This window comes from Hemiscyllium ocellatum, chromosome 8, assembly GCF_020745735.1.
Source record: "Hemiscyllium ocellatum isolate sHemOce1 chromosome 8, sHemOce1.pat.X.cur, whole genome shotgun sequence".
NCBI lineage: Eukaryota > Metazoa > Chordata > Chondrichthyes > Orectolobiformes > Hemiscylliidae > Hemiscyllium > Hemiscyllium ocellatum.
Window position 1 is genome coordinate 41867460 of NC_083408.1, and position 20260 is coordinate 41887719.

General features: G+C 40.2%; 1 protein-coding gene across 5 annotated transcripts in view; it reads right to left on the minus strand.

Moving 5' to 3' along the window:
- The window catches only part of LOC132818130 (spectrin beta chain, non-erythrocytic 1-like), a 269507-nt gene that overhangs the window by 80988 nt on the left and 168259 nt on the right, over window positions 1–20260 (minus strand). For all 5 annotated transcript variants that reach the window (XM_060828851.1, XM_060828852.1, XM_060828848.1 and 2 more), the window contains 5 exons: window positions 15382–16138; window positions 12880–13082; window positions 12684–12774; window positions 10918–11064; window positions 6524–6787 (listed from right to left, as the gene is read on the minus strand). In XM_060828851.1, coding sequence (XP_060684834.1) covers window positions 6524–6787; window positions 10918–11064; window positions 12684–12774; window positions 12880–13082; window positions 15382–16138 — 1462 coding nt within the window. The remainder of the gene's footprint in view (window positions 1–6523; window positions 6788–10917; window positions 11065–12683; window positions 12775–12879; window positions 13083–15381; window positions 16139–20260) is intronic.

Consider the following 20260-nt stretch of genomic DNA (forward strand, 5'->3'; position numbering starts at 1 on the left):
AACAGTAAAAATGGCGATAATTGAGTTCCAAAAAAATAACATTCTGCTTAAAACAGAACTCTCTGATCTTGAAAAACCATGGTCGGATAAATAGAGGAGGGTCAAATTAAGAAAATGCAAATGTTTGGAGCAAAATCAAAACATAAACAAGAAAGCAAAGAGCTATAAAATTATCAGTATATTATTCCACATAAGTAACAAAAGAAAAATCAGGAGAGTTAAGGTCATAACACACAAGATAAAATCACAGTCAATAATACAAAGTTGCAGAAGTAGTAAGCAGTTACTTTACTGTCATATTTACTGGACATTAGAACATATCAAAAAAGATATGAAGACATTGACTACAGAAAATAAGACGATAAGTGATAAACTAGTCAAAGTTAAAGAAGATAAAAACCTTGATTTGGATAAATTACAATCATGTTTATTAAAATAAATTTGAGGAGAGTTAGCAGATACACTAATATGCAGTTTAAAAAATTAATTTGAAAAGCATTAGAAGAGTTACAGGCAAATTGTTATATTATTTAGATTGAAAAGTGGGGATAGAACAAATACAAGCAAATAGAAACCAAGATGGCTTCATTACAAAATCATGAGGGGCATGGATAGGGTAAATAGACAATGTCTTTTCCCTGGGGTTGGGAGCCCAGAACTAGAGGGCATAGATTTAGGGCATAGAGGGGAAAGATGTAAAAGTGACCTAAGAGGCAACTTTTTCACACAGAGGATGGTACGTGTATGGAATGAGCTGCCAGAGGATGTGGTTGAGGCTGGTACAATTGCAACATTTAAGAGGCATTTAGATGGGTATATGAATAGGAAGGGTTTGGAGGGATATGAACCAGATGCTGGCAGGTGGGACTAGATTGGGTTGGGATATCTGGTCAGCATGGACGGATTAGACCGAAAGGTCTGTTTCCATGCTATACATCACTATGACTCTATGTCAGTGGTAGGAAATATAATGAAAACTTTACCCAAAGCTATACTGCAAAAATATATTACAACTGAAATGAAAGCTACCAGAGATTTCAAAAATAAAGTTCATATTTGGCCAATCTTCTTGAATTTTTGAAGGAGGAACTCAGAGTACACAAGATATTGCTGTAGAAATTTGGACTTGCAGCAGTCCTTTGATAAATCACTTGAATCATAGAATCCCTACAGTGTGGAAACAGGTCCTTCAGCCCAGCAAGTCCATACCAACCTTTCGAACAACATACCACCCAGACTCATCCCATATCACTCTACACTACCCCGACTAATGCACCTAATCTATACATTCCTGAGCAGTATGGGCAATTTAGGGATACTCATGACCAAGGTCAGAACATGTGGACTCAGAATCATCGACAGGAAACAATGGAGAATAAGGCTGCTCAGCTGAATGTACATACACCAGCTCTGCGCCAAAGCAATTTAACTGGTCTGTCCATTCTTCCCAATCAGACTATATAACTAAAAACTTCAAGTCACAGTATCATCAGACCCTTCAGTCCAACCCAGTCCATGCTGATCAAAATTCCAAACTAAACTAGTCCCACCTGCCTGCGCTTGGCCTATATCCCTCCAAACCTTCCCTATTCATATACTTAACCAAATGTCTTTAAATGTTGTAACTGTACTGCATACTTCTGGGAACCATTCTTGTAAGTTAATTCTGCACTTTCTCTGAAGCTTTTGCATCCTTCCAAATGGGAGGTGGCCAGAACTTAGATTTATCAGAACTTCCTTGCTTTGTACTCTATACCCTTACTTATAAATCCCACAGTTCTCAACACTTCACTACCAGCTTTCTCAATCTGCCCTGTTGCCTTGAATGACTAATCTCAAATGTCTCTGTTCTTGCACATCCTTTAGAACTGTACACTTTATTGTGCCTCCCCACATTTTGCTACCAACATTTATCACTTCACAGTTCTTTGTATTAAATCACATCAATCACTTGTCCACTTATCCCACCAGATGGAAATGTCCTCTTGCAGTCTACCATTACCTTTCATGCTGTTCACTATATTTCGAAGTCTTGCAAATTTCAAACTTCTGCCCGGTACACTCAAGTTTAAATCATTAACATAGATTAAGAAAAGCAGCAGCCGTAGGACTGACCTACGGGTGAGCCTCACTATATACAACCACTTTTTGTTTCTTATAACTTAACATTGTCTCCAGGCTGCCATATCTTCTTGCTCTATTTTATGCCTGGGTTCCCTTACTCAGTGTGCACTGCCAGACTATTCAGATTCTGAATTTTCTACTGCTCTTCCTATATTCCTTCACTGAATTTAACTTACATTAAATCACTTGGTAGTTTACACCATAAATTGGCATAAATCAATACAGCCAATTTTTTAATCACCTGATCATTCTGAACTTGCAGGTGTATCTGAGGTTTACCATAAACTGACCAAATACTTCTCACCCTTACATGTGTGTCATGTAATCTCCAGAATAATAATATAAAAAACAAATTAATATTCACCATTAGTTCCGTGTGACCAGTAAACTACAAAAAGGGCTGATCTTTCCTTTCAAATACCCCAGTAATTCCCATCATATTTGCATATGCAGAAGATCATGGAATTTTAGGTATAAGTTGACTTCAGGAAAGTTTGTGTTTCTGCAAACTCTCATGTTATCATCAAAACATTCAATGCGGACACTCCAAAATTAGTCATGGCTTCTGGGATTGTGCACGTTTTCACACCAGCAAAACGTATGACAAATTCAGCTGGAGATTGTGTTTTCAAGAACATGAGTAGGTACAAGTTGAATTTCTTTTTCTGAAGAATTCGGTGCTGTTCATCAGGCAAGTGAGGAGACAATTTTGTATTGAAAGCAATACATTTTCTTAAGTGACGCTTTGCGATTTTAGATATGCACCTCAGGTTGGGGCTCATGTTGTAGGTTTGCTCGCTGAGCTGGAAGGTTTGTTTTCAGACCATTTTGGGAGTACCTAATTCCTGAGGCACTCATGCAGGAAGTACATTTGTTTGTGGTGGCCCCCAGTCAGATGGCGTTGGTTTCCCATCTTCAGGCCAGTTTTAGCATATGGTGCCCACAAGTGCTTGTGACTTTGGAGACAAAAATCGGTGACAAAACGTCTGAAAACAAACATTCCAGCTCAGCGAGCAAACTTATATCAAATTTGCTATTGAAGTCATTCTGTACCAATAGGCGGGACAATAAATTTAAAAATCATGTGAAGGTTATTCATTTTTCTAACCTTATGTTCCTGAAGGTGCAAACACACATCCTGAAGAAGTAACTTTTCTCCACGAGCAAGGAAAAAAGGTTGAGATCTTTCTAAACTTTTTAAAAAGTTTATTTTTTTGTGATAAACTTCATTACAGTTGTTCAATTGAACTTTATCAAAACTACTAGTTCCAAATATGTCAGGGAATAATTTTAAAAATAATTTATTTTCCTAAATAAACATCACATTTTAAGGTACTGACTGATTGCACTGGGTCATGGTAAAAGTTTTGCACCCAGTGATATACAAATGAGTAGAATTTTGAAAAATGGAACATTATACGAAAGCCAATTGCATCCAAAGTGGAAACTCTATCTTAAAAAGTTTAGAAAGATCTCAACCTTTTTTTCTTGCTTGTGGAGAAAAGTTACTTCTTCAGGATGTGTGTTTGCACCTTCAGGAACATAAGCTTAGAAAAATGAATAACCTTCATATGATTTTTTTATTTGTTGTCCCACCTATTGGTACAGGATGACTTTAATAGCAAATTTGATATTAATGTTGGGCAACACTGTAGAGTCTGATCAGGGCACCACAGCTCTTAAAACAAGCTGAACAATGCACTGCTTCTATCAATGGCAAGGAATTTAGATTTGAGTTATCTATTAAAGTTTTGTATTTTGGCAGACACCAAATGCATGTTTTTACAAAGACATACTTGGAGAATTTAAACTTTGAAGGATTGTGGAAAATAGAATTTATTTCAAGTTTTATGGTCATATCTGACTGAAGGGGTTCCATTAAGAAAAGGTAATTGCATGGAATTTATGGTGAGTTGGCAAATTGGACACAAACTTGGTTTGGCTACAGAAGACAGAGGCTAGTTGTGGTGGGGGGAGGGTTGTTTTTCTGATTGGAGGTCTACGACCAGTGAGTTCCACAGGATCAGTGTAGGGACCTCTGTTTTTTGTAAATAATATAAAGATTTGTGTGAAAATGTTGGTTGCCTGATTAGTAATTTTGCAGATGATGTGAAAATTGGTGGAGTTGTGGATATCAAGGATGGAAATCAAAGGATATCAGGAGACAGATCAGTTAGAAATTTGGGCAGAGAAATAGCAGCTGGAGTTTAATCCAGACAAGTGTGAGGTAATGCATTTTGAGAGGTCAAATGCAAGAGGAAAGTATACAGTAAATGGTAGAACCCTTAGGACTATTGCTATACAGAAGGATCTTGGGGTCCAAGTCCATAGCTCTCCCAAAGTGGCAACACAAATGGATAATGTGGTAAAGTGGTGTATAGCATGCTTGCCTTCGTCCATCAGGACACTGAGTATAAAGTTCACAAGTCATCCTGCAACAGTATATGGCTTTGGTCAGGCCACATTTGGAGTACTATGTGCATTTCTGGTCTCTGCACAAGGTGAAGGATTTGGAGGCTTTGGGAAGGCTGCAGAAGAGGTTTACCAGGATGCTGCCTGGATTGGACTGTATTTGCTATAAGGATTAGATTACTTACAGTGTGGAAACAGGCCCTTCGGCCCAACAAGTCCACACCGACCCGCCGAAGCGCAACCCACCCAAACCCCTACATTTACCCCTTACCTAACACTACGGGCAATTTAGCGTGGCCAATTCACCTGACCCGCACATCTTTGGACTGTGGGAGGAAACCGGAGCAAACCCACGCAGACACGGGGAGAACGTGCAAACTCCACACAGTCGCCCGAGGCGGGAATTTAACCCGGGTCCCTGGTGCTGTGAGGCAGGAGTGCTAACCACTGTGCCGCCAATTGTGCCACTGTGCCGCCAAGGAGGGGTCAGACAAACTTGGATTGCTTTTGCGAGAGCGTAGGTGGCTGAGGGGTAATTTGAAAGAAGTGTGTAAGATTATGAGCATGGATATGGTGAATAGTCAGAGACTCTTTCTCAGGATGGAAATGTCAAATATGTAATCAACCAGACCAATTCTTGAAGGAAATCTTGCTATGAACAAGATGCCTAGCTGACTGCTCTCATTTCTGAAAAGAAAACTCTCCGTATCAGTTCAGGGTGAAAGAATGATTGAAAGAACACCTCAAGATTTTACTTTCTGAGAAAGCTGTGTCTGCAAGACTTCAAAGACCATGAATGCTTAGCGACTAGACCACATGTGCCAGAACATCAGGCTCCAGCACTTTATTCTATTGCCTTCAAGGATAACCCATTGACCAAAATGCATTTTTGTTCAGAAAGCCAATCTCTGCAAAAACATTTGGTTTTTCTTCCCTCTTTTCCTGAATAGTCAATGTGTATATGTTTGTGTGCATGCAAACGATTGGAATATCTACAGGGGTAACCATTTATACTTCCAAATCACTGACTGTCTACATTTACCAACTATTACAGCTTTATATTATATAGCTTTTGTTTTGTATTGAACCAATAATCCTGTTTATTAAGAAGCCTCGTTTAAAACCTGATACAGATAAGTTATTCAATTGCTCATCTTGGCAACTGGGAAGAAATATTTTCATTTTATGCTGTGATCCACAGAGCAGTGGGACTAAATGTTAGTGCCCTCCTCCAACCTTGGCCATAACAATGCTTAGAAAAATAAAATATTTTCCCATTTTACTAAACGGCTAAATCTAACATATGTACTTTTGATCCACGGCTGCTCATTCCGGTTTTGCACTTTGTAGCATATGTCTAGATTTGAAGAAAATCCCGAAACATTGGTCAAAAAGGTGATACTAACTTTATTCATTCAGGGTGATACAAAATATTTTAATGTGCCAAATACCTTTTGCTGTTCCAGATTTTCATGTGTATTCTACTGATGACCTGCACTTCGTTGTCAATTTCATTCAATCTAAGTTTGTTCAATATAGCACATCAGTTGTATCATATTTTGGTCTTTTACTAGAAAGTCTGTGTCCTATGATCCTGTTCCACTAGCCACCTGATGAAGGAGCATCGCTCCAAAAGTTTGCATTTTCAAGTTAACCTGTTGGACTATATGCTGGTGTTATGCCATTTTTCACTCTGTCCACTCGGGTCCAACACCTGCACCTCCACATCGATTTCATCAACAGACATTTGGATAAGTGCATGAATAGAAAAGGTTTGGAGGGATATGAGCCAACTGCAGGCAGGTGGGGCTAGTTTAGTTTGGGATTATGGTCAGCATGGACTGGTTGGACCGTAGTGTCTGTCTGCATGCTGTCTGTCTCTCTGACTTTATGACTCTATTTACAAACGGTACAGTTGAGCACCCTCAATAATGCAAATGAAAATTAGAAACGGTGAAAGCATCTATGGAGAAAGAACTATCATTACCTGTAGCTTCTTCAGCAGAATATTGACACTGGTCAGGTCCTTTCCAAAGTCATCCGAATGCAGCTGTAACTCTACCTCAGTCAACCACTTGTTTAGGTCATCACGGGTCTGTGCAAACAGTTCTGACCGATTTGCATCGAAAAGGCGCTTGGCCTTACTCTCAGTGGTGACATCCAACACATTCCACAGATCATTCAATTCTTGCAGTTTGTCCGAGATCTGTGGTTTAAACTCGGGTTTCTCCTCCATCAGCTGCTTTCCTTCCTGATGCAAGGGAGAGACCATGAGATAAAAATGGACATTATTCCCCATAACTTACGACACCAGCAGCAATCACTTGTTGTTAAAAAATTGAACTCTGATCTTCAAGCTTCAAAAGTGACAGTCAAAATGATTCTCACAAACAATAAAACGATAAATTACATGCTCACTTTGATGATTTCCAGGTTGTTGAAATGAAGCTATTTATGTTAAATCCAAAATGTAAGTTGTGAGTTTAAGAATGTATTAAGACGGAGGATCAGAGATGCCACTGGATCATAACGTTTAGCCAACCAACTCAAATTACATCTAGTACTAATTAGATTAGATTAGATTAGATCCCCTAGTGTGGAAACAGGCTCTTGGGCCCAACAAGTCCACACCGACCCTCCGAAGTGTAACCAAGCCAGACCCATTCCTCTCTGACTAATGCACCTAACATTATGGGCAACTTAGCATGGCCAATTCATCTAACCTACACGTCTTTGGACTGTGGAAGGAAACCGGAGCACCGAGGGGAAACCCACACAGACGCGGGGAGAATGTGCAAACTCCACACAGACAGTCATCCAAGGCTGGAATTATGCTGTGAGGCAGCAGTGCTAACCACTGAGCCACCATGCCGCCCTGGGTTTCCACTACTTTCTGTACTATTTGGGCAGGATTTGTTGGACCTGATTGTAGTCTTATCCACTGGCTAGAGCAATAGTGAAAATACCCATCAGCTCCAAAGGGGACAGTCAATGAAACTAATTGCCCTTCAAGCATTTCAGTGGCCACCAGTAGGTCTTCTCTTAATTTGAGGAACTCAGGGGGGGACCTGCTAATTGCTGGTAGCTGCCTGTCAATTGGAGGCTGATGGCTATCAGCATCACCAAGACTAGTGATATTTTTTTTATTCATTCAGGAGATCTTGCCATCACTGGCTAGGCCAGCATTTATTAAATATATCCACTGATCTTGGTATGGTTAGCTCTCTTCTTGAACTATTGCATTCAGTCAGCCATTCGGTGATCCTAATGGCATTGAAAGCAATGGGTGATTGCCAGATTCTCCCTATTTTGGAGATGATCATTGCCTGACACTTGCATTATTTGCCACGAATCAACTCAAACCTGGATTTGTCCAGGTTTGTTGCATTTGGACATGGACTGCTTTAGTATCTGAGGAGTAATGAGTGATGCTGAACACCGTGCAATCATCAGCAAACATCCCCACTTCCAACCTTATGATGGAAGGAAAGTAATTGAAGAAGCAGTCGAAGATGGTTGGGCCTAGGAAACTACGCTGAGGAACTCCTGCAATGATATTCTGTGGCTGAGACGATTAACCATGAACAACCATGGTCATCTTCCTCTGCATCAGGTATGATTCCAACTGGCAAAGAGTTTCTTCAATTCATATTGACTCCAGTTTGTCTAGGGTTCCTTATAGCAACACTCAGCAACCAAGGGCAGTTACCTTTAGTTCCCCTTGAGTTTAACTCTTTTACCCATGAGGGGAGAGGGTTTAGCAGAACCCAAACTGAGCGTCAATGAGGCGGTTATTGTTGAGCTATTGGCACTTGATAGGACGGTTACTGACATTTTGTATCACTTCCTGATGATGATTGGTAGACTGATGAGCCAGGTAAGATTTGCCCTGTTTTTGTGAAGAGGCCTCACCTGAACAATTGTTCACATTGTCCAGTAGATGTCAGTGTTGTGGTGAGCATCAATGCAGTACCTCAGGACAATGGTTAGTGACAGTGATGTGAAGATTACATGATGGGAGTTGTGGGAACTAAGGGGAGAAGAGTCATCAGAGGCAAGGAACAAGGTTGTGGTGTTAAGTAGGCCCTCTTGTGATTAAGTAGGCCAACTTGGGCAGCACAGTGGTTAGCACTGCTGCCTCACAGCAGAGACCTGGGTTCAATTCCCGCCTCAGGCAACTGTGTGTGTGGAGTTTGCACATTCTCCCGTGTCTGTGCAGATTTGCTCTGGTTTCCTCCCATAGTCCAATAATGTGTGCAGGTTAGGTGAATTGGCCATGCTAAATTGCCCATAAATTGGATTAGATTACTTACAGTTTGGAAACAGGCCCTTCGCCCCAACAAGTTCACACTGACCCGCCGAAGCACAACCTACCCATACCCCTACATTTACCCCTTACCTAACACTACGGGCAATTTAGCTCGGCCAATTCACCTGACCCGCACACCTTTGGATTGTGGGAGGAAACCGGAGCACCCAGAGGAAACCCACGCAGACACGGGGAGAACGTGCAAACTCCACACAGTCAGTCGCCTGAGTCGGGGATTGAACCCGGGTCTCAGGCGCTGTGAGGCAGCAGTGCTAACCACTGTGCCGCCATGCCACCCACAAATTGTAGGGGAATTGGTCTGGGTGGGTTGCTCTTCGGAGATTCGTTGTGAACTTGTTGGGCCGAAGGGCCTGTTTCCACACTGTAAGTAATCTAACTATCATGGTGCCCATTACGATGGGGCTGGATAACATTCCACATACTGTATTGGAAGCCTGACCCACTTCCATGTCAAATCAGTCTCCTTGGCAAGTTTCCTTTTATTGTGGCATCTGTGAGTCTTTGAAGAAGCCTTCAGAATTACACTTCTTTATACAAGACAAGCGTAGTACACAATCTCCTAAATATCTTCTAAAAGCTTCCTTCTAATTTACCAAGAAACTGATTACTGTCAATGTAAGACATAAATTGTTCTGTCACTTTTACTGCCATCTGTAGTAATGTAACATTAGTATACTCACAGATGATTGACTAAAAGCACCTACCTTTTTGCGATTAGACCATTTTCAAGTAAAATGACACCAATTTACCAGTAAATCTTTCAATGCATTTCTCAAAATGCCTGAAAACAAAAATCTGAAACAGTACCTGATTGTCCCGGAGATGGGAACAAGTGTAAGCAACTGAGCTACAGAAATCATGGTTAATCTGAAAACAATTGCATTTATCTGCTTTTGCTTCATGTCCCTTAATATTTTTGAATACCAGTTATCTATTAACCTCAAATTTAAAACTTTCACCCAGTATCATGCAGAAAAGAATTCCAGACTTCCTTCCCTCTGTTTGCATCAAAAGGGTTTCCCATATTTTTCATCTGAATGTTCTGGTTCTCATAGTTATACTGTGTATCACAACCAGCAATGATTTGACTCCATTTACTCATCTTTTCCCATTCATATCTTGACAATTTGGATCTCATTAACCTTTAATTCCAGCGAATACAATCCTAGTTTGTGTGATGTCACCTCAAAAAATAATCTTCAGACTCCAAGTAGAGTCCATGCAGAATCCATGTGCACTTCCATCAAAGACAGCATATCCTTCCAAAAGGAGTGGTGCCCAACATTACCCACAGTAAACCACATATGTGGTCTCTACCTCTGAGCAACAAGCTCTGAGTTCAAAATCCATTTCAGGACTTGGATGGCATGGAAGGTGTCAGAACACGGTCAAACAGGCTTACTATCAATCTGTTAATCTTTCTGTTGCATTTCCTGGTCAGCTAGAACCTTCCCACACTAAAGGAGTGCAACACACAGGTTCTTGCCATGAGTAAATGACATGCTCATTCTAAGGGAGTAGCTCACACACTCAATCCAGGTCAGGTTTAACCGAGGTTTGTGCAATTGCAAAGTTTGATTTCTGCTCACTTGTATGCAAGTCCTTCAATATAAAACTAAGCATTACTTTCCATACCTGTTCATGATATTTTAATATGCACATGAATTCCCATGTCACTTTGCACCTCCACTGATGTATTCTACATTCAGTGAAGTGCAGTTGGACCAGAAATTTGACCAAAAAAAAAATTGCTTTCAGATGGAACAAAATTTGGAATGCCATTTTGCACCCAGGTTGCGCTGATTATAACTCCTTAAATTGTGTTTAAGGATTATGGCTTTTATTTTCTGCATCCATTGCTCCCCTGCACGAATTGGGTTTGCATGTTGGGAAACACTTTTTCAAAAACCACTTTAAAAAGTGGAAGGTGTCACACGTCCTGACAGAATAAATAACTATTGCCAAAAAAACCCGTGAAAATGCGGGGAAGGGAGATTAGCGAGACGGAATTTTCAAAAGCACTGAATAATAATTCCTGAGCTGTGTGTCACCTTTTCAACTTTGTCCAGCCACTCTTTGTTGGATGCCAACTCAGCCATAAACGCTTGGTGCTTCTGCCATTTGGTGTGCAAGTTGCGAGCCTCATCGTAAGAGGTGTCCTGCGCGGTTAGCATCTTCTCATTGATCCAGAAAATAAGCTGGAAACAGAAAACGGGCAGTGAAAAATTTCAAGGTGAAGGAACACTCCAGTACATCAGAAGGCAGGATTCCAAACTCAATGTAACTAACCATAACTGGTGAACACATTTTCAGTGAATATGCTGTGGTCTCATAAACACAGATAAAACACACTGCCATAGATGGTAAATGGGCAGGTTGTTTTACTTAATTTGTGATATCGATATTCAACAGTAAAAACATTAAAGCCTCAGAGAAGTCAAGGGATAATGGAATGTTTTCCTCTCCCTCAGAATTTTGGCAAGGTTTGATGAAAGGTTCCAATTCTAATGGGAGTTTAAAGTTTAAAAGTTTAATTCTAACCAAAATGTTATTTTTTTCTAACAAGCATCTTATCTGGATGCATTACAGTGTGATATGGCAACTGCTCTATCTAGGACCGGAAATAAGTACAGAGAATCATGAACTCAGACCAATCCATCACTCAAATCAGCCTTCTGTCCATTGACTCTGTCTGTACTTCCCACTGCCTCGGGAAAGCAACCAACATCATCAGAGACCCCCTCCCAGGCTGGTTATATTCTCTTCCATTGGGCAGAAGATATAAGAGTTTGAATACAGGTATGATCAGATTCAAGTTCAGCTTCTTCCACACTGTTATCAGACTTTTAAATGGACAATGTTCATGTTGATCTCTCTCTGCACCTTTTCAACAGCTGTAACACTCTATTCTACATGCTGCTCTGTTACCCTGATGCATAGCATGAACTGTATATAAAGCACATAAGACAACACTTTTCACTGCACTGCGTACAGGTGGCAGTCATAATTCAAACCAAAGTAAACCATTCTTTTTCTCCCCCACAGATATTGCTCACCCTGCTGAGTATTTTCAGCATTTTCCATTCCTGTTTCAGAGGGCTTTGGGCTCATCAGAAAATTAATCATTGATTATTTACCTCCATACTTCCCTGCATGAGTTGTGTGTAAATCACAGATGGGCCTGAACTTTGTGGCTGCAAATCCACTCTCCCACATTTACATAAAATATGGCATACGGAGGTGGTGCCAAAATGAGAAGCCTGTCTACGGTTTAAAAAAACAATTACCTAACAAAGGCACAGTCGTATCTGTCCTCAAATGCTGAGATCTCAAAGTAACAGCCAAATTTATAAAATCATGAGGTGCATGGACAGGATAAGTTGACAGGGTCTTTTCCTGGGAGCGAGGGAGTCCAGATCTCGAGGGTGTAGGTTTAGGGTGAAGTGGGAAAGATTTAAAAGGGGCAACTTTTTTCATGCAGAGGGTGGTGCGTGTGTGGAATGAGCTGCCAAAGGAAGTGGTGAAGTTTGGGACAATTACAACATTTAAAAGACATCTTGATGGGTATATGAACATGAAGGGTTTAAAGGAATATGGGCCAAATGCTGGCAAATGGGACTAGATTAGGTTGGGATAGCTTTTCGGCATGGAAGAGTTGGACCGAGGTGTCTGTTTCCACGCTATACATCTCTATGACTATAATACATGATGGAAATGTAAAACATATTCACAGTTGATGCTGGAAAGCAACTTGAATTGTTGAATGCATGAGTGCAGAATGAAGTGTTACTACAATAAACAGATTACTATCACAAACCTCTTGACAATTCTGAAGAAAATGTTGAAGATCACGATTGTCTTTCAGATGTGCTGCCACTTCTTTTGCCTGTTTCATATTCTCTTGGTACCTGGATCAACAAAAGAATCACTTTAAGAGTCTGAACCTAAAGAGTCATCAATGCCTTTTAATCATACACTCGATGAGCTTTGTATTCTAAACATTCAATTTTTACCTTTCCTTGATAGCTTGGATCTTGTCAACCACTTTGACTTTAAAGTTATTGTCCTCATTAATCAACTTTTCTCCTTCATTAATTGTCCCAATGATTTTCTCCCTGTTGGCATCCATGGTTGTTACAAACCCTTCATGTTTCTTGATCACGTCTTGAGCTGCTTCCAGTGTCTTTGGCATTTCAACGTGCACTAAACTGTATTCCTGTGGAAAAAGTAAAGTTTAGAGACATTTTGTAACATTTATGAATATTTACCATTTGCATTAGGCATCCTTTTGGTCTTGAAAGTTTAATGAAATTTTCCTTTTTCTTTCCCCCAATTTAGACTTCCATGTCTAGGTCATTTACACTGGGTACAATTGTGAAGATGACTGGGTTACATACCCCCATATCTTTGCCACTGCCACTACATAACCAACTGGTACAAGCAAAGCAAAGGTTGCAAGAGGTCTTTTCTCTCACCCAAGGCTGTACGCCTGCTCAGATTAGCACCATTGCTTTAGGCAACCTGGGTTTGACTCCAGCCTCGGGTGACTGTCTGTGTGAAGTTTGCACATTCACTCTGTGTCTAGTTGGGTTTCCTCTGGGTGCTCCAGTTTCCTCTCACAATCCAAAGATGTGCAGGTCAGGTGATGTGGCCACGTTAAATTGCCCACAGTGTTCAGGGTTGCGTAGGTTAGGTGCTTTAATCAGGTGTAAATGTAGAGTAATATGGGAATGGGTCTAGGTGGTTACTCTTCAGAGGGTCGGTGTGGACTTATTGAGCCTAATGGCCTGTTTCCACACTGTAGGGATTCGACGATATATTTTAATTCGGACAGCCCTTTGGTTGTCTTTTCAATTCTTATATTCAATGCATAACTTATGTTAAATATGCTCACATTCATTACTCAATCCTGTCACATTGGACAACATACTGCAAATTAAAAGAATAACTGCTACAACATTGTGATTTCTGGCAATATGGCGTTAAGTTTCCAACATAAAACCCAAACACCTTGATTTTTCAAAGTAACTGTTCCATATTCAAATCTGTGTAATGCAATGACTAATGACAAAAGAATTATTTTCATTTGACTTCCTTCAGCCTTTTTTGTTGTTTGCTGTCTAGTATCTAATTTGTGATTGTATTGGCAGGAAATAAGACTATGCCAACAGTATGAAACTAAATCCCAACAAATCAACAGCTCGCTTCTCACTGGTCTTCTTTGAGGTTTATCGAACATTTGATGCAAAAGCTCTCCTTGCCTTACTGTGACTGTTGTTTTTACTTGTGAACTTGTTTTTAAATTAAAAACCTTGGCATTATTTTTCAGGTCAATGGAAAAGGAAAGCTGACATAATGAAAAAGAAGCTGCTGTGAATGAACTAGTTTTAGATTAGATTACTTACAGTGTGGAAACAGGCCCTTCGGGCCAACAAGTCCACACCGACCCACCACCCCCTACAATTTACCCCTTCACCTAACACTACAGGCAATTTAGCCTGGGCAATTCACCAAACCTGCACATTTTTGGACTGTGGGAGGAAACCGGAGCACCCCCACGCAAACTCCAGTCAGTTGCCTGAGGCGGGAATTGATCCCAGGTCTCTGATGCTGTGAGGCAACAGGGCTAACCACTGTGCCACCGTGCCGCCCATAGTGCTTCTAGGAACCAATAGCATCTCAAAGTGTGGACTAAATTTAGCTGTGAAGGTAATGAAAAAACATTGCATTGTAGAATTTGCTAATGCATTTAAATATCCATGATCACTTCTTTTTAATAAAAATAGGAAGCGTTGGAGAAGTGCTGGTCTGATGAGTTCAATATGAATTCTGTTCAGGTAAGAGTCAACTTTGTTTCTCTCTGCCCCAGAGGCTGCCAGATTTTCTTCAGCACTTTATGCTTTTATTTCAGACTTCCAGCATCCACAGTATTTAGTTGCAATCATTGGAGAAGTATTTATGATAAGCATACAAGATCTCAACAAACACTAGTCAACTGAGCAAAATATTCCTAGTTACATTCTCAAAGGCTGATTGGTTTATAAAGTGCAGGACGTTGAAGTGTGGGCAGAATAAATTATCAACGTGTTCCAAAACTGCTAGTAAATTTTCTTTGATGCCCCCTATATTTCCACTTCCCAAATGAATAAATTACATAATTCCTTAACCACCTGAATCTTAAAACAAAATCAGTATTGCATTTTGCCTTGTTCATCAGAAAAAGGTGCAGTTGCAATCTTTTTTAAAAAATGCATTAATACAAAGGAGGTTTAGTTTACATCATTTACTGTATGCACTCTGCAAATGAAACCTTCCTGCAGAAACACAGTTCAGTCTGATGCTGGAATGAAGCTCCCAAAAAGATAAGCTTTCTCACTTTACTTTGCTCCTGAGTCACTTTGCACCTTAAGATTTTACTTATATTAAATGAGGTTAGTTTCACTAGATAGCTGAAAGTAGCACACACTAATGCTTAACAGGTCATGTGACTGCAAAACATGACAGTATGCCAGTACCTGATTGCGAAGGATACTGTCTGCTTGCTTGCTGTCTCGGAGGAACTGCTGATACCCGTGACACTGAGACAGAAGATCTTTTCTGTTTTCCCACATCTGAAGAAGTTCATTCCAACCAGTGTCCACTCCTTCCAAACGCTGCTTTAATATTTGAAATTGCGGGTCTGTTTCACCCTCGGTTATCATTTTCCCATTCTCCTGTATCTTCTGGTATTCATCCAAATTGCGATCGATCTCATTTTTGATGGCATTATGTTGTCGGAGGAGAGTTTCAGCTTCAGGCAAGGAGTTTGGCTCATCTTCAGAAGCGATAGCTTTTTGTGATTTGGAGAGCCACAACTGGAAGTCATCCAAATCCTGTAGGAATTTCTGCAGTTTGCTGGCCTCACCCAGTGATTCCTCACGACCTTGAAGAGTGTGTTTCAGTTCGTCCCAAACATCATTGATTTCCTTAAGCCGTTTCAAGATATCGGCAGCATGATGAGGATGCTGATCTGCCAGTCTGTGGGCCTCCTTCTGCAACTCTGGAAGTCTTGATTCTATGGCAGCTAGATCTCTCTCGATGCCACACAATTTTCTTTGAATGGCTAGGACACCGGGTAGGTCTTTTTCCAAGCTCTGAGTTGATTCGATGAGTTTGGTTTTCTCACGGATCCAGACCTTGGTTTCATCACACTCAAGGCAATAATTCTGAAGACTTAATGCAGACTGAACATCATTCTTTTTCATATCTACCAACTTCTGAAACTGCAACCATCTGCAAATTATAACAAGATCAGTATTATTTATAAATATTCACTTCAAACAGAAAATAAATCACCATCAGTTTGAAAGTATCTCAAAAGGGGAAATATTACTGCACACAATCATTGTCGAAATAAAGAATCAAAATATTTTAATAAACCGCTTCAGATTTTACTAGATTCCCTACAGCGTGGAAACAGGCCATTTGGCCCAACCAGTCCACACCGACCTTCCGAAGAGTAACCCCTCCAGACCCATTTCCCTCTGACTAATGCGCCTAGCACTATGGGCAATTTAGCATGACCTGCACATCTTTGGGCTTTGGGAGGAAACCTGTGCAGACACATGGAGAATGTGCAAACTCCACGCAAATAGTCACTCAAGGCTGGAATCAAACCTGGGTCCCTGGTGCTGTGAGGCTGCAGTGCTAATGACTGAGCCACTATGCCACCCATATCATCACAATTCCTTTACATACACTGAAACAAAGCACGTCTACCACCTACAAAGCACAAGTCAGAAGTGTGATGGGTTATTCCCTACTTACCTGGACAGAACACTCAAGAAGCTTGACAAATCCAGGATAAGGTAACTATTTGACTGGCACCATATTCTCAAAAGTCCACTCCCTCAATCATTGACATTCAGCAGGAGCAGCCATGTGTACCAGCTACAAGGTGTACTGCAGAAATTTATGAAGGATCTTTAGGCAGCACCTTTCAGACCCATAACAACCTCCATCTCAAAGAACAAGGCAGCAGGTACATGGGAACCCCACCATCTGCAAGTTCCTTTCTGTGCAATAACTTCAGTCCGAGTCAAATTCTGAAGCAGTCTTTATTCATACGTTCTTGCAAGTCTGGGTGGCCACAAAATAGGCACACCCAATCAGGAGGTTACATTACAATTTATACAATTCAGTTGAGTCTCTCGGTACTCCCTCTTTTACCTCATGTGACAGTTGTTTTGCTCTGTGCATCTGCTAATCTAATCGGCTTACCACAACTGTCTGTGGTTTGTTGTTAGCGTGCAACCCTCCCCTTGATAGCTGGGTCTTATTACTTTTGCTGATGCAACGCTGGGTCTGATTTGGTTATCTTGTTCATATTAACTCCCTATGTGCGTCACAATTGCAATGGTCATGTCAATACATCTGTTTCTACCAGTCAACCACCTCCCTTTTCGGTTAGTTATTGGCATTGTGGGTCAACCTACATCATATGGACTGCAGTGGTTCAAGACAACACCTCGTCACCACCGTTTCCAGGGCAACTAGAGACAGGCAATAAATGCTGGCCCAGCTAGCAATGTCCACATCCCATGTATTAATAAAATCAATTATTCTTTTGTGACAGTATCGCATGAGGCAGCCCCGTAGCTCAAGAGTACACAAATCCTCCAATCTGGAGAAAACTACCAAGAGAAATAAAGTCAGCAACTTTGGGGAGTGCAATATATTGGAATGAAATGTTGCGGAATCGAAGATGGGATTTCACTCTTCGTTCATTATTAAATTCATAATCTTGATTAAGGTGTGGGAGACAAGGTATTGGCAAAAGACAATACCTCACAGAAAATTAAAACACAATCTTTCTGTGGTACAGTGAAATTCTCCTACAAGCTTTATTATGTCCATCAGTCTCATCCATCCTTTTCTACTTTCTTGCTTCACCTCCTAACAACAGCCTTGTACACAAACTACGCAACAGAGATTAATTCTGCAGCTGTAGGAAACATTATAAATATTGAGGGCATACTTTAGATTGTTATCGTTTCAAGTGCACAATGCTGCAGTGTGTTCAGCGCAAGGATTTTATTCAAGTAAAATCGAGACGTTTGCCGAAAGTATGTCCCCTTCATAGTAGAGATCACAAGACGACAGCAAAATTAGAACGACATTCCTAAACTTTATTTTCACTTTACCTTCAGAGTAAGTTAAGGTATAATTACAGTAAACTGCTGCGATTTGCAGTGGCTAAGTTTCTGCAAAAACTTTCCTAATGGTAAACACATTTTATAATCAGAGTCAGAGTCAATTTAAGAGATGACAACCACCCAAAGCTTTGACATGCATAGTGCATGGAAAAAGATAAATTAAATATTTTTTGATAAGCAAATTTAATGATGTTCTTCTGGAGAAATATTGTGATAAAGTAAGAAACATCTAACTTTTGACACACCGATCCTTATTGTAAGGTTCACTGCACTGCAAATTGTTTCAACAATGTTTCAACAAGACCATAAGACATAGGAGTGGAAGTAAGGCCATTCGGCCCATCAAGTCCACTCCGCCATTCAATCATGGCTGATGGGCATTTCAACTCCACTTGCCCGCATTCTCCCCGTAGCCCTTAATTCCTTGTGACATCAAGAATCTATCAATCTCTGCCTTGAAGACACTTAGCGTCCCAGCCTCCACTGCACTCTGCAGCAATGAATTCCACAGGCCCACCACTCTCTGGCTGAAGAAATGTCTCTGCATTTCTGTTCTGAATTGACCCTCTCTAATTTTAAGGCTGTGTCTAAGGGTCCTTATCTCCTCGCCTAACAGAAAAAATTTCCTAGCGTCCACCCTTTCCAAGCCATGTATTATCTTGTAAGTTTCTATTAAGTGTCCCCTTAATCTTCTAAACTCCAATGAATACAATATATACAACATGAGCAGATGACACACTTGCAGTATGCACTTACAGTATGAAAAATAGCTTCACCTAATATTTCATCCGCATCTTCACCTGCTTCAATATTATTATTCATTTTCAAGGTTTTTTAATTCTTTTGTGCAAAGAAGCAAATGGTAAATAGTGAACATCAGCACTTTCCTTTACGAGGATACGATAATGACAATTCTCTCATCAATCAGTAGAGAGTCACCTCTCTAACTCTCCAGCTGTCTATTCCAGATTTAAGTTAAATGGTTCTTTAATAATTGACAGATGTTCTACTTAAAGCATTTTATTGTAACAATAATTTGTTTTCTGTTAGAAACAAGACTATTTTTCTCTTCGTTCCTCTGACTTTGTGATTTACTGCCTTGTCAATTTATGAATTGCATGGTTGACTCATCAGTGAATATTTGTGTAGTTCAGAATTGTGTTGTTTCACATAATCTTCTGTATCATTAACTCTTGAACCCAACTCTTTAACCTTATTTATTGTATATATGAAAGGAAATGGGGATATAGATATTCCTGGACCTTCTTAACATCTGGGATATCATAATTTGTCTGAAATTTGTTAAAAAGGCTATACTGAATGGCAATACTCTGAGGAGATCCTCTTCTGTGAGGAGAAATGGGTTTGTCCTTCAGATCCATTTAATACCTTTGGGATGGGTCTTTCCCAACCTAAAGTTGAGAGGGATCATCTGAAAGGTATGTTTGATTTGGGATTATCCCAAAAGGGGCTAAGATTACTCCGAAAGGATTGCATGCATGTTAAATAGCAGAAGCTACAAGTCAAGCACTCCTACAACCAACATAGCAGATAAAAAGCATTGCAGTGCTCCCACATCCAGTCCTTTTCAGCTCAATGGAAATTGCACATCACAACTACACTGCTAAATTCAGTAGGGTTTGTATATCCCTGACCTTGCTGGGTTTTCCCCGTTCCAATGACCGTTCCTGCTTTTCCATAAACATCAGAAAGCCAAACGTTCCATAAATGTATTTTAAACAGTCTTTACAACTCCTTCTTTAAGATGTTTTGCACTGACACTCCTGCTTTTAAAACTGTACTAAACAAAAAAATGTTTTATGCAGATTAACTAATTTCTTTAAGAGATCTTCACAGAGATCTGAAACCAAAATTTTAATAATTTCATCCAAGGAAGATTGGGCTAGAATTTAATGTTCTTTCAACAGGGAGAATGCTTTGCAATAAAATTATATAACATAAAGAGAGGCCATTAACCCAAATGGACTTTTCTCACTAGTTATGCGGTGCAACTCTCACACATATCCTTATTCAAAAACATCTTTGTCAGTGAACTGTAGTTGAGGTGACCTGATCATTCACACCCAATAAGAACACAATACAATGCTCCTGTAATGACATGAATTAACACTCAGTTAAAGAATATCAAAATAAAGAAATGGACATATCCAGGCAGGGAAACCAGTTTGCAACCAAGGGT